At 38.9% G+C, this 14,088-nt stretch overlaps 1 protein-coding gene across 1 annotated transcript in view; it reads left to right on the forward strand.

Annotated features, from left to right (window-relative positions):
* LOC137975208 (transmembrane protein 65-like) overlaps positions 1-11,308 on the forward strand; it is a 17,359-nt gene extending 6,051 nt beyond the window's left edge. Inside the window, exons 2-7 of the mRNA XM_068822296.1 lie at positions 1,602-1,646; positions 1,967-2,034; positions 2,250-2,304; positions 2,473-2,515; positions 3,388-3,493; positions 6,714-11,308. Coding sequence (XP_068678397.1) covers positions 1,602-1,646; positions 1,967-2,034; positions 2,250-2,304; positions 2,473-2,515; positions 3,388-3,493; positions 6,714-6,812 — 416 coding nt within the window. The 3' untranslated portion in view covers positions 6,813-11,308. The remainder of the gene's footprint in view (positions 1-1,601; positions 1,647-1,966; positions 2,035-2,249; positions 2,305-2,472; positions 2,516-3,387; positions 3,494-6,713) is intronic.
* Positions 11,309-14,088: the final 2,780 nt, after the last annotated feature.

Below are 14,088 nucleotides of genomic sequence, written 5' to 3' on the forward strand. Positions count from 1 at the left end.
CTAGCAGTATGCCTGACTTAATATCTCTTGAATCAAGTTAGTAAATATTTCAGGGCTTTAAATTAACAAAAAAATCCAGTCGCAATTTTTCGACAAGATACGAACATTTAGTCGCAATTTCGCAACATTTAGTCTCAAAATCGTCGTGATACATTGTGTTGTCAGTGCATGGTTTAGTAAAACAAAATATGAGCCTGCAATACTTGTGGGTAAAGAAACCACTGAAAATGGTGAATGTCCAAAGGAATGGTCCAGGAGTTGTGCACGTAACATGGCAGCTAAATTAATAATTATAAATTGCTACGATTACACTATCTTCAGATCGAAAAGAAAAAGGAGAAATAAATAGTTTTGTCATTTCTTTATTTATTTTACCAATAGGCCATTTTACAGTTGTTTGCTCAGCGACCAAGCCTATGAATGGCTGCGAGGCTGCCGGTGACCTTGCATTGATACAGACCTCACTGCTTTTATCATGTAAATTGTGTTGTTGTAACGCTAATTAGTCCATATTAACATTACAAAAGCATGAAGGTTTGTATCAAAACAGGGTCACCGGCAGCCTCGCTTCCATTGTTAGGCCTGGTAACTTAGCCACAACTGTAAAATGGTCTATTAGCAGCAAAGTGGCAAATGCTAACCATTTGGTTTGGGAAGAGTAAAAGTGAAAACAAATGACTTCTCCAGATATTTTTATAGTTGCAAATGGAAAAAATTCAGTCGCAAATGTGACTGTATTTGTCGCAATTTCAAGCCCTCTGTTCATTTATTTTTTAATGTCGTACAAGGTTACATGTCTAAGCACATTATAGGTGGATGGCGATGCTAGAGGCTTATGTGGCGCTTGTCTGGTCAAACGTGAGTTCCAGAGCAAAAAAGTTATAGCCTAAAATAATTACAATCAGGATGATGATGATGATGATGATGATCGATGATTATGATGATAATGATGACGATAATGATGATAATAATAATAATAATAATAATAATAATAATAATAATAATAATGATAATAATAATATATAATGACAATATTAAGAATCATATTTACTGTCATGAAAAACTGTAATTACTGTTAAGTGTCCATAAGTTCATTTCAAAGTTTGAGGACCTTGAATGCATATTGAAAAAGAGCATTTGTGTGATTGGACATGCAAATACAATTGTCTTTTTGCCTAGTGAGGTACTAATGACAATCAGAGTCAGAAAGGAATGGGAGACTTGATGTTTATTAAGTCTTGCTGTTGCAAGTCTCCAGTTGGTCAGTGGTAGTCAGCTTCCAAACTACTGTAGCAATCAAGTCATAGGTTTGACTCGGATCATGTTGAGGGTTACTTATTATTATTATTATTGTTGTTATTATTATTATTATTATTATTATTATTATTATTATTATTATTATTATTATTATTATTTTCAGGCTATGCCCATTAGGCTGCGTTTCCTTATCGTGGGAAGTGTTTCTTTGTTGCACTGTAACTATTATTATACCTCTCTGGCATGGCTGACATTGCACTGCAACATCAAGTTGGCCTACTGACTACTAATTTGTACCTGTACTTTATTACTGACTCCGTCTTCTCTTCTCCTCGTTATGATAGGAAGTGAGAGCACGGCTGCCCCATCAATGAAGCAACTGAGACTAGGTAAACTACAGACATTTTTCTGGGAAGTCACGCATCTGTAGTGTTAGTTTGTTGTTTAAACAGAGATCTACTGGCTGTTAACCCAATGTTAATCGTCATATTCATGAGAGGCATGGCACAGGAAAAGAATGGACTTAATTAGGGGAAATGAATCACTTCCATGTGTGTTTTGCTGAAATCTTGGGAAGGAGGGTGGGGTACAACTACTAAATAGAACAAGAAAGAAGGACAAAAAATTACTTATTGTACCAGTATACACAGTTTACATCTTAGTTTTCCTTTACTTTCATGTCTTTTCCCTGCTGGGACTCTGTCTGCAGTTGCTTTCCATAGTGCTATTCCATTCATTGGTTTTGGATTCTTGGATAATGCAGTTATGATTGTAGCTGTAAGTACTGAAATGCCATTTAACATTGAATGCACATATATAGTGTTAACCCTTTCATGCCCAAGAGTGACACTTCTAGATTTTACTATGTCTAATGCCTCACAGATGTGGGCTCATCAAAGGGTGGTTCCTTGGGGACCTCTCAAAAACTTATAATAATAATGTCCCTAATAAAAAATATAGGAAGTGATGAGCTGTGAATGTGTTCTTTGTAGGGGGAGTATATCGATTTCAAAATTGGCATGACTCTTGGGATTTCAACAATGGCTGGTGAGACTTGTTGTGGCAATGACACTGAACTCTCCTTTTGTTTTGCTCATTGTGTGAACTAAAATTAAAATGCTATCTTTAGCTCTTTAAGTATTGACATCAAGAGATTTGTGAAGAAAAGAGAGGACTAAAATCTAAATGTCATTTCTACTGTTGTTTTACCTTTAGCTGCTGCCCTTGGTAACGTTGTGTCAGATGTAGCTGGAATAGGGTAATTTAACTTTATTTGTAAGTCATTTCTTTCTGAAATATGTCTAATGTGTTTTGCACAATACGTATTTAATATTCCAGGTGCGCTTTCATGGCCCTCTGCACATGAGAAAGTGTGAAATTTTATTACTCTTCCACCAAATTAGCCTGGAGCGACTCCAAGGCTGGTCTCCCTAGGGGTAAATTTCACATTGATTTTCAATTCTCTGTCTCATTGCTTTGTTAGATCCATCCCTCCTTCATGACTGAGAACAAGTCGGTTGTGTTGCTTTGGTGGTTGATGTAATGTCAATGCAATGACATATTTACTAATAACCAGATTTCAGTCTCCATTGAAGTTCTTTCAATTGTTTTTTTTTTGTTGATTATAAACAATTATTATTCGTGAACCATAGATTACTCAATAGAGTTCTTATAATGTGATTGTTACATGTTGTCTTAACCCTTTATGACACCATGTGTGGAAATCCATTGTTTTAAAAAAAACGTCTTGCCAGGGAAGATAGAATAGACATCATATTTGTGTAACAAAAGTAACAGTATTTCTTCTTTAATCTGCCTTGATGCTGTCCCCACCTTTGTATATGGTAAGTGTCATAACTCCTAATTGAGGTGTGAATTTAGTTTAGAATTCCAGGGGAAGGCACCACCCAAAAAGGGTGCACTTCCTCGCTTGCAGTTGCTGTTTATCACTTAGTAAGCTTCCTAATTCCAAATCAGAAGTTCGCACCCCACTTGCATGTTACGTGGTAGAGATGACATCATGAGGTTGTTATTATCTGTATCACTAGAAATACCAGTCTGGTGAATGCAAGTCAAGGGTACTGTCAGTTTTGCTGTTCTCATATAATATCTACAATCACTTGTTCACAGCCTTGCTCACTATGTAGAGGCAGCAACAAACAGGCTTGGCATTAAGAGTCCTAACCTCAGTACAAAACAAACAGAAATGCCAAGAACAAGATTTGTTACAAATATGGTAAGGACATACATATAAATTGAACAAAATTTAGACTCGATGTTGCCGTGCGTTTGTTCAATTGTCAAAATGTGGTAAGAACAAAACGAGGCGATAGCTGAGTATGTCACTGGTGTTCTTGTCACATTTTGACATCTTCTTTGATCTTTTACCGAACAGACGCACCGCAACATGGAATCTATTTGTTTTATATTAGTATTTGTACAGTATGCCTCTGTCCCGTAATAGACCATAGGTGAACACCAATCAAACTGCGTGCATTATTGGAGTTATTATATAGATAATAACAAGGTGTATTATCTATAGCATTTTCCGCACAGAATATGCTTAAATGAGGTTTACAACAATGAGCGGCAAAAGAAATATTTAAGACATAAAATGTCATGGTTGAAATCCCTAACTAGCTGGACGTATCCAGTGGACTATTTACAAAGCGTAAAAAGGGTAAAATGTGTAAATTGGTAGATATTGTCATCATATTGTCCTTTTCCCTGTGAGGGAAATAGGGCCTTAAGGTAGATATTGTAGGGGGAATCAATCTCAATTTGCTCAACCGGGTTGGCAAGGTGGTATCGGTATTGCTTAAGCGGGCGCGCAAGTGGTATTGGTATTGTTCTACACGACCGAGGTGTTTTAAGGAGTCACGAAGTAGCAACTCGCAAGGGAAACCAAAGTGCTGTTCGGGATAGCGATTAAAAAAATCAAACATTGAAGCAGATCTGATGCAAATCGAGTTGCCTGGCTCAGAAATTGATTTTGTCCAGACACGAATCACAACCAGGAGCGAGAGACGATTTGTCATACGCAAATCGGAAACAGGTGCGACATGTTCAGCATATAATTTAAACGTAATGCAACTGCTTAAATTCATACTATCTTGGGCGTGGGGAGATGTAGTGAAAACTATTACTAGGTATATTCCTTGTTGCCACAGGACCAATCCCTCCCGTGGCCAGGGTGAGAATTGATACTGGTACAATCACATGCAAATCCAACCAAAGGCAGACAACCTGAATGATTCGAGGCCGCATGACGTTAAATTACTTGATATTTTTTAAAGCGGTACAAGCGAACCCTCTATGTTTCCTTGGACCGCTTTTCGATTGACACTGTGCGCTGACGGGGGAGGGTCGATTGATAATTTCGTCGCGCGTGAAGGACATTTGAGCTCCGCTTTGATTGATTAATTTGAATTTGATAACACTTGATCAATGATCGGCCACTTCGGCTTAACTGCGGAATACCCTTCCACTTCAAAGCAACCCCTAAATTTGCTGGATACTCGGATACGCAGATACTCAGAGAGTGTCATGTATGATGTATACCTTGCAACTCCTAATCCTTACCCCAACGAGACAAAAAAAAAGCATGAGATAGGCCTCGTTCTTTAAAGACATGAAACGGATAGAGCGAACGCTACTTGAAATTTTATTGTGAAAATACGAATCGCTTTGAATAGAAGAAACTAGCATGCGATATGCCTCGTTCATAAGGCCATGACGCTTCGTGTCAGCGTATCCTCGTATACACTTCAGGATAGACTTAGAACACTAGTAGGGGATGGGTGGTATTTTTCCACTTCGTATCCGTCGCGTATTGCCTTCAGAATACCGTTCACTCATAACTGTTCGCTCGTAAAGTTTTCCCTTGTAAAGTTTGCGGACAGACGGTGACCCTTCTCGAAAACGCTTGACATCTTTTAGTGTGGGTCTACCACGAATGGTGTGTGCATTTCTATGTGGTTTGAGCGTACTAGACAGCTGACTAGACACCATATTCATGCTTACTTTTAATGACGCCATTTTCGTTTAATGCCACGTATGCACGTTGGATTAAACTTAAGTGAAACTCGCTCCCGCGCTATTAAGAATAAAGCAGCCATTGCACAACCATGCCACTAATACGCTTTGGTTAACTTCGCGCATGAGCTTTGCAAGGTTGAATGTGATTTGTGACTGAACGCAAAAAATAGGAATTAAAAAATAAAACGAAGGGCGCGTGATGGGGTCGGTATAATCTGAATTTCATGCTTCCATTTTTGCACGGGTCTGTTTTTCTTTTCGTCTCATTCTCCATGAACTAGGTGGCGAAGAGGAACGACTGTTTATAGTCTAATTTAAACTCCTAGCGGAACCGCATGCAAATTCAATGCCCTAACTGCTTGACAAAGCCATTCCTGCATCCTGTAGTTAGTAATGACTCCAGCTTTGTTCAGTTCAGCAGTATTGGTCTTGCAAACTTTAGCTTTGGCTCACCTACAATTGTTCGATGAAGCACTACACGTACTTCAACAGCTACATTTATTATAGATAAATAATCTACAAATCTGACACGCACACAAAGCAGCTGGTTACCGGATTATGGTACTGTTACGAGGTACTGGTTACAACTGCACCGCCATCGCAGAGGTCATGGGACCAAATCCCGTTTCCGCCTGAATTTCGGAGGTGTCTTTAACAGACAATTGCTTAAATTGTTTGGATAATTGTGAGGATTACCTCTATCTTTCGTTTATAACTCACCCTTCTTCTTCTTCTTCTTCTTCTTCTTCTTCTTCTTCTTCTTCTTCTTCTTCTTCTCCTCCTCCTCCTCCTCCTCTTCTTCTTCTTCTTCTTCTTCTTCTTCTTCTTCTTCTTCTTCTTATTATTATTATTATTATTGTCATTATTTCTTTTTTTTAAATTTTTTTTTGCAAATATATTTTTTCTTGCAAATATTATTTACTTATGCCAGAAGTTAATCTAATAGCCCAGTGACCATCGTTTATGAGGAGAAGCTCTTGTGCCTGAAAAGAGGCTTAACTGGAGGGAATTGTCGTAAATTCATGTAAGTTCCCACGGCCTGCTCCCGTCTGACCTTGTAGCTCAGTCGGTAGAGCAGCGGTGATCTAACCCGACGGGCGTGGGTTCAATTCCCACCCTGGTCAGAGTTTTTCTCTGTCCCTGTGTGGGCCCATTTCCATTAGTGGGGCAAACGCTCACATGGTTCATATGGGGTACAAAACTAGCACTTCACATTACACTCTAATCAGTTAAGTGAATAGTAAATGGTTTGCCTCGCATTAAGGTTATTGCATTGCAAAGCTACATTTTTCAGAAATTCACAATACTACGTTTGGTTTGAAAAAGTCATGAGTGTTTTGAAGAAGGTAATGGCCACACGACGTAGTTTACGTTGTAGAGAAAGTGGAAAGGCGTCTGATTAGATTTGTCTGTTTTAGGGACGAGCATTGGGAATTGTTTTAGGATGTTTTATTGGAATGTTTCCTTTGCTCTTTTACGAAAGCAAAGACGACCAAGAAGAAAATGACAACAGATGATCACAAGAAATGCAATAAATGTAATTGAACTCTGGAAGTATATGCCTTGATTGGATTTGATCCCTTTGATCCAGTGTTGTCTTGAGAAGGGCTGCTCTAAATATGATTGCCGTTTCCTCGACCTGACTGGAAGTCATCCTCGTCTTGACTCTAAAGGTGATTTTTTCTGTTGAAATGTCAGTATTCAACAACAGTCGTTCTTAGTCCTACACTCACCCAAATGATCAAATGCCATGAAATAATATTTAATTCAACTAATTCAACTGTGACACCATTACATTTGAATTTTCTTCTCTATTCATTCACATTCACGTAGATTCGTATATTCGCACGCTCTTTATAAGTAGATATAGCAATTTCTATGCTAGTGGAGAGTTTATGAGGGCCCGTTCTAGTCAAAATTTCCTCTTATATTTTCCCATTACAGAAATAATAAAAATGTGTTTGCGATTACTTTTATGGTATATCATCAATAATTATATCTACTACTAGAATTATTTATACGTGTACGAATTAATTTTAAGTATCCTATAATTACATGTGGTTTGAATTATTATTATTATTTTTTTTTCTGACCATGAATTATTTTTTCCTCTGTATGAATTTGTGAGCAAATCCCGCAGGCCTTTGCGCATTATTAGTGGATCCCGTTATCCCGTGCGTTTCAACATGGCTGCCAGAACTAGTCGCACAAGCGTTATTCGAGAAAGAAATGAGCGAGGTTTTCGTAATCTTCTACATAATTTGAAGGGAATTTTCCACCTCTTTTTGACCCCTGGTAACGAACAACTAACAACTGGCGCTCTAAGGGCCGCAAGGCAATACCTTCTAGATGCTAAAGAGACTTTATCTCTGCTGTTGAACGACTTAACTGGTGGTGACCCAAACCCAAACAGGGCTGCTACCTGCAAATGCTATACAGGCACCATTGCGGGATTTAAGGGAATCCGTTACTGAGCTTCTGTATATTCTGTCAGTTGAGATAGAAAAGAGGGAGCAAGAGTCAGCTTTGTACGTGGATGCGGCCTACTCTGCTGGTGTGACATTAACACAGCTTGGACCTGGGCGAAGACGTTATGGCATCTCTAAGGAGCAGCTAGAACAATTGCGATCTCTCTTTTTTTTTTTTTTCGTGTTAAAAAATAGCAGATATGCTGCGGGTGAGTGTTTCTACTAGTCAAAGAAGGCGCAAGGAGTTTGGACTTGATGACAAGTTTGAAAGTTATTCAGATAGAACAGAGTGATAATGATGAATTGGATGACATTTACGCGAGTATAACAGGTAACTCAAGTGAAGGCCCCCCACCCCTAATATTGGAAGGAGGCGGTTCATTAGTGCACTGAGAAGCCGGGGCTTTCTTATTCAAAGATGGACAGTCAGCAATTGTTTACGTCGCGTTGACCCTGTTGGCACTGCTTTCCGGTGGCGGGTGACAATCCATCGCACGAAATATTTTGTTCCAACTCCTAACAGCTTTTGGCATATTGACTCTGGGCACAAACTAATACGATACCAACTGATAACTCATGTCTGTATCGATGGCAAAACAAGATTGTTAATATATGCTTCCTGCCGTAACAACAATAACAAGGCTGATACAGTCCTGTCTTTCTTCCAGAAAGGAGTGGAAGGGTGGGTACTACCGTCTCGTGTGCGATGTGACTATGGCATGGAAAACGTTTATGTTGGCCAAGACATGATAAACCACCGTGGACAAGGTAGAGGAAGCATCATTACTGGATCCTCAGTACACAACTCCAGAGTTGAGAGAGCTCATCGGGACATTTACTCTGGGGTGCTGGCTTTTTATGCACACATTTTTGAAGCAATGGAGGATGAGGGCATTCTTGAGATATTGGATAATGTTCATTCATACAGTCTTATGTCTTTATTCCCAAGATCAATAGATCTTTGGATGAGTTTATCCAATAAATGAACAATCACCCAGTTTCAAGTGAAAACAACCAGTCAACCTTAGAATTGTGGGAAAAGGGTATGTTGGACAACATGCATTCTGGCAACACAGCACTGTCACCAGCAGAAATTGATGAGTTTGGAGTAGATTCAGAGGGTTTATTGTCTGTTGATGAGGAAGATTATCAGGTCAATGTTTCTCCACAATCAGTAGAGTTTTCTGATGATCACTTAACCCGAATGCCAAGTCCATTACAGAATGATGAGAATAGTGGTGTTAACATCTTTAAACAGTGCGTGGAGCTACTTTTGGTAAACCTTGAAATTATGAGACAATGACAGTCTGGAAAGAAGAGAACAAAAGAAGTTATTGATGCAGTATTCCCCATTATCCAATCTACCTTTGACAGCTTTGTCTTTCTGGTGTTTTATACTTTAATTGATAGATACAGTGTAACAAAAAGGGCGATTTTCTTGGGTTCTTTTTGTTTCTATTAGAGCTCTAGATTCCTATGTTGAAAAGCACTTCTGAGTGCCTTTATTTTTATCCCTATTACAGTGCAACATAGTCCTATTGATTATTTCTATTAATATTACTTTCAGAACTTTGGTAGTGAATTTGAGCACAGTTATTAAATTTGAGCTTTGAATCCCCCCATTAATTAATTTGGTTTCAGAAGCGGTGTAAAACACAGAAGATCACTGAGTATGAAAGCATATCATCAGTTCCTTCATCAGGTAATTCAGCGAGTAGCCTTATGTAAATACGTCCTGTCGGGGCAAGTGATTTTTTGCCAAAGCTTGGAGTCTATCCTACGGCCACTGGGGATCTTTGGGGGCAATAGTGTCCCGGAACAGTTTTTCACGATCTCAAAGCAGAATCCCTCCCTCTCGGTACCTTTCAGCAACGCTGCCAATTCCTTCTCCAGTTGTTTAGCACTCCAGTCTCCACAGACCTCAAATCCTGAGGTAACTCGCTTGGATTTTTCGAGTTCGGCCTTTTGTGCTTTGGATGGAACTCGATCATTACCATGCTCAATAACAACATCTTTTGTCACAGTCGGTGATCCAGTTGGCCGCCCAGGAACACGCCGAGAATACGGTGCAGCTCGGGCAGAGGGTGCAGATGTTGAATGAGTGTATCCAGGCGAGGTGACCCAGGCACGCCACGGGTTGTGTTTCTACCTCTGGAATCTACAATTGGAACCCGACGATGAAGTTCTTGGACAGCATTTGTCGAGTGCAAACTGTCTGCACGGCTTGACGAAAAGACGAAACACTTGATCTCCCTACTATGTTTGTATGTTGAGTGATACTCTGAATGGCATTTTCAGCAATTTTGAGAATTTCTTCCTTTTGTGAAACGCTCCAACCCTAAGAGCTAACAGCCATGTTGAAAACACCTCATGGTAGTGTAAGGGCCCGCAATGGCTAATGGGACTCGGTAACAGCGCGCAAAGGTCTACGGGATTTGCTCATAAATTCATGCAGAGGAAAAATTAGATCATGGTCAGAAAAAAATAACCAAACACAGAAAAAATAGTTCAAACAACGTATAAATAATTATAAGATACATAAAATCAATTCGTACACGTTTTAATAATTCTAGTAGTAGATATAATTATTGATGAAATACCATAAAAATGATTGCAAACACATTTTTAATATTTCTTTAATAATGGGAAAAATATATGAGGATAATTTTGACCAGGACGGGTCCTCAGAGAGAGTGCCTACCAAGCATTCTGATTGGTTAACTCTGGGATGATTGGCAGCTCAAGAGAACAAATTGGATTCGTAATGAGTACTGTAAGTAGTTTTCAGCTTATTAGATATTGAGCTTGTGTAGTATATACTAAAACAATATTCAAATACCGGTGAAGCTGCGATGTTTAGCTCCCTTGGAGAATAGTTTTATCGTTAAGTTTAATTCTTTCAGTTCAGCACTTAGCTGAGATACTTGTGGATTTATCTCATGGCTAATTGGATATGTCCTCTCCTTTTTTTTAAGAAAACAAAAGGCTTAAATAGCCCTGTTGGTTTGTGTTTGTTTTGTTGCTTTTTAAACTGGTAATTGTACTAAAAAAGAGCTAAGAGATTTCTTACAAAGGAGATAGGAGAGTCCAACTAGTTCGTACGCTGACACCGGAGTCGACGGAGTTGACTTTTTTGACCTACAATTGTAGCCTTAATTGTGTATGTATTGCTCAGAATTGCAACGAGGCGACTAACTTATTTGAATAAACACAATAGAAAACGTGAATGTTGTTTAAATCACCATCCGAGTTAAGCTATCGCTAAAGATATGCTCAAGAAGGAAAGAAAAGTAACTCTATTTAAGTGTCTTGTCCTTCTAGCGCTGGAGCAGTAGTTGGGGACACTGTAAACTGGAATTAACAATTAACGCAAATCAAGTGAAATGTTGGTTTTTGAGGTAGATTTCCAGTAAAGCGACGAAAATAAAATGACCCTTCCTTGGTAAGGGATTGAAGTTTGTCTTGAAGTTTGCTATTCAGTGGTAGAGAGAAAAATGGTTTGTATTCGTGTTATTACATATATCAGTATTAAAGCATCCCATTATGATCACAACGGCTTAATTTTTTGTGACCGTCCCTCTTTTGCTATCTATTTTTTTTTCATATCCTTCCCTTTCGGAGGTCTAAAAAAACTGTGACCCTCCCCTGTTTTCCACCCCTTCTTCCTGCTAATATCTGACAAGTCCCTTAGACTACAGTTTTACATTTATTTTACCTTTATTTATACTACGCACACAAATAAAAAAATGAGAAAAATAGGAAAAACAAGATGAAGATGTTCTTAACTGGCTCTCGGCCTGGGTATGTTCTTAGTATGATCTTAAAATTGTGATTCATCTCAACCCGGCGTTCGTATAAAAAAGGTTGCAATGAAAAGTACTTTAATTAGGTGATTCGAATGATGATTCGTTATCTCTCTTCTCCCCTGTCAAAACGGAGGCTAGGAATAACGTTCTTCATTGCCGTCGCACAATAAGATATTCCATGATAGGCGAACAAAACGGCGGACCTTCGACCTTTGAGAAAAAGCAAAAAAAAAAAAAAAAAAAAAAACTCTTGAAGCGAGAACAGAGCCGTATCCTTCCCTTTCGGAGGGCTAAAAGAACTGTGACCCTCCCCTGTTTTCCACCCCTTCCCCCAGGTAATTTTTGACAAGTCCCTTAGACTACATTTTTACATTTATTTTACCTTTATACTACGCACACACAAAAAAATAAATACGAAAATAAGAAAAACAAAAACGAGCAAAATGAAGATGTTCTTAACTGACTCTCGGCCTGGATATGGTCTTAGTATGATCTTAAAATTTTGATTCATCTCAACCCGGCGTTCGTATAAAAAAGGTTGCAATGAAAATTACTTTAATTAGGTGATTCGAATGATGATTCGTTATCTCTCTTCTCCCCTGTCAAAACGGAGGCAGGCAATAACGTTCTTCTTGCCGTCGCACAATAAGATATTCCATGATAGGTGAACAAAACAGCGGACGTTCGACCTTTGAGAAAAAGCGAAAAAAACAAACTCTGAAGCGAGGACAGAGCCGTAACCACGCTCTCCACCTACACCTTCAAAACAATTTTAAAAATAATGAGGAGTAGATGAAATCGCATGGACCCGAGGGCAAATAAGGATTGATTTCACGGGTATTTTCGCGACGAGGACAACTTGGAAAACTTTGAAAATACAAGTGAAATTAATCCTTAATTGCACGAGGGCACATTGCGATTACATTTTTATCACATGAAGGGCAAAATTACTGAGGGAAGCCCGTCCAATGCCGCGATAAATGACAGTGAACTTAAGTGACAACCGGTTCAATGAACACCTTAGTCTTAAAATTACAGTAAACAAGCTCTCATTCGGTTAAAATTCAATTATATAAATCGTTGCCGCGAACAAAAATAGCACTGAAACTGTATTTTATACATGATGTTAAATGATTAAAGTCAGAATGTGGAAGAAAAATTCCTGCTCTGAATAAAAAATTGTTAACCAATCAGGATCAAGTTATCATGCCCGCTGATTACTAAAATTGCCCTCGTGATTAAGGAAAAAATGCCCTCCGTCTCAGCCAATCGGCGTTCAGTAGTTGTGCCCCGTTTGTGATATATAATTAACAATTAGACCCGTGGCCCTCGAGGGCGAATGGTCTAATTGTTTTAGTATCACCCAACTAGTCGGACAGAAAAGGCGAGAATAAAGTTAGCAAATGCAAGTTCAAGAAATATCTATTTCGGAATAAAACGAAAGAAAGTGTCACGCTTTTCGCTACTCGAGGACAATTACTAGTAGTCCTGTAGTAGTGAACCCAATTTAAATGCAGGATTTGCATTAGTCTACTAATTGGGTGATACTAATGCTTAATAGACCACATTCGTATTCTCAGTATTGTTCTAGAACTAGCTTGCAATGGAGGCTAATGCGGGGAAATCTTTTCAAATGCAGATTCCCCCGCAGAAGCCTCCATTGCAAGCAATTTCCATTCTAATACTCAGAACACGAGTATGGTCTGTTGCGCATGTTAATGTTGTAAAGCTCCCGAGTGTTGTCCGATACACTCGACGAGATACCAGTCGTGTATACTCAAGTTCAACAACTTTGACCGTTTTTCGCGAATGTACGTATTGAAAAAGTGTTGGAAATATATTTTTAAAGATAAATACATGTTTCATACCTTGCCAAAAACGTAAGTTTATTGAGATGTGGCCGTGTCGCCAAATAGAACTTAAGATGCACGATATTCGTTGAAAGTCCATTGAGAACCGCCGTGCATAACAGCCAAACGTTAATGACAGGAAAACAAAACAAAAGAGCGCGTGATACAAACATTTAATTTTGTATCAAGCACACGCTTATTAACACATGAAACAGAAACAAAGAAGGTGCAATAATACATATAGGGCGTTTGCATGATGACGCCTTTTGACTACAAGTACCAGAATTCTTCAGGATATTCGCAGACGGAGCGGAAAGCCCTAGGAATTGTCTGGGCATGCGAACACTTCAAGATGTATCTTCTTGGTAACATGTTTCGCTTGATTACAGACCACAAGCCTTTGGTACATATTCATGGCAACGCTAGGTCCAAACCTACACTACGGCTCGAGATGTGGAGTCTAAGGCGTCAGCCATATGATTTGCAGATTGTGTATGAGCCCGGTGCTTAATATTATTACTGATCCTATGTCAAGGTTGTCTGTTAGTAGTAATTTGCTGGAGGTGATTGATGATGGTAAAGATTACATAGGAATGTTAAGTGTAGAAGCTGTCCCATACGCCATGTTAGGGTGTGAGATACAGGTAGGATCAGATTTTTGTCCAGAGA

The sequence above is a fragment of the Montipora foliosa genome, chromosome 11 (genome assembly GCF_036669935.1).
Source record: "Montipora foliosa isolate CH-2021 chromosome 11, ASM3666993v2, whole genome shotgun sequence".
NCBI classification, from domain to species: Eukaryota; Metazoa; Cnidaria; class Anthozoa; order Scleractinia; family Acroporidae; genus Montipora; species Montipora foliosa.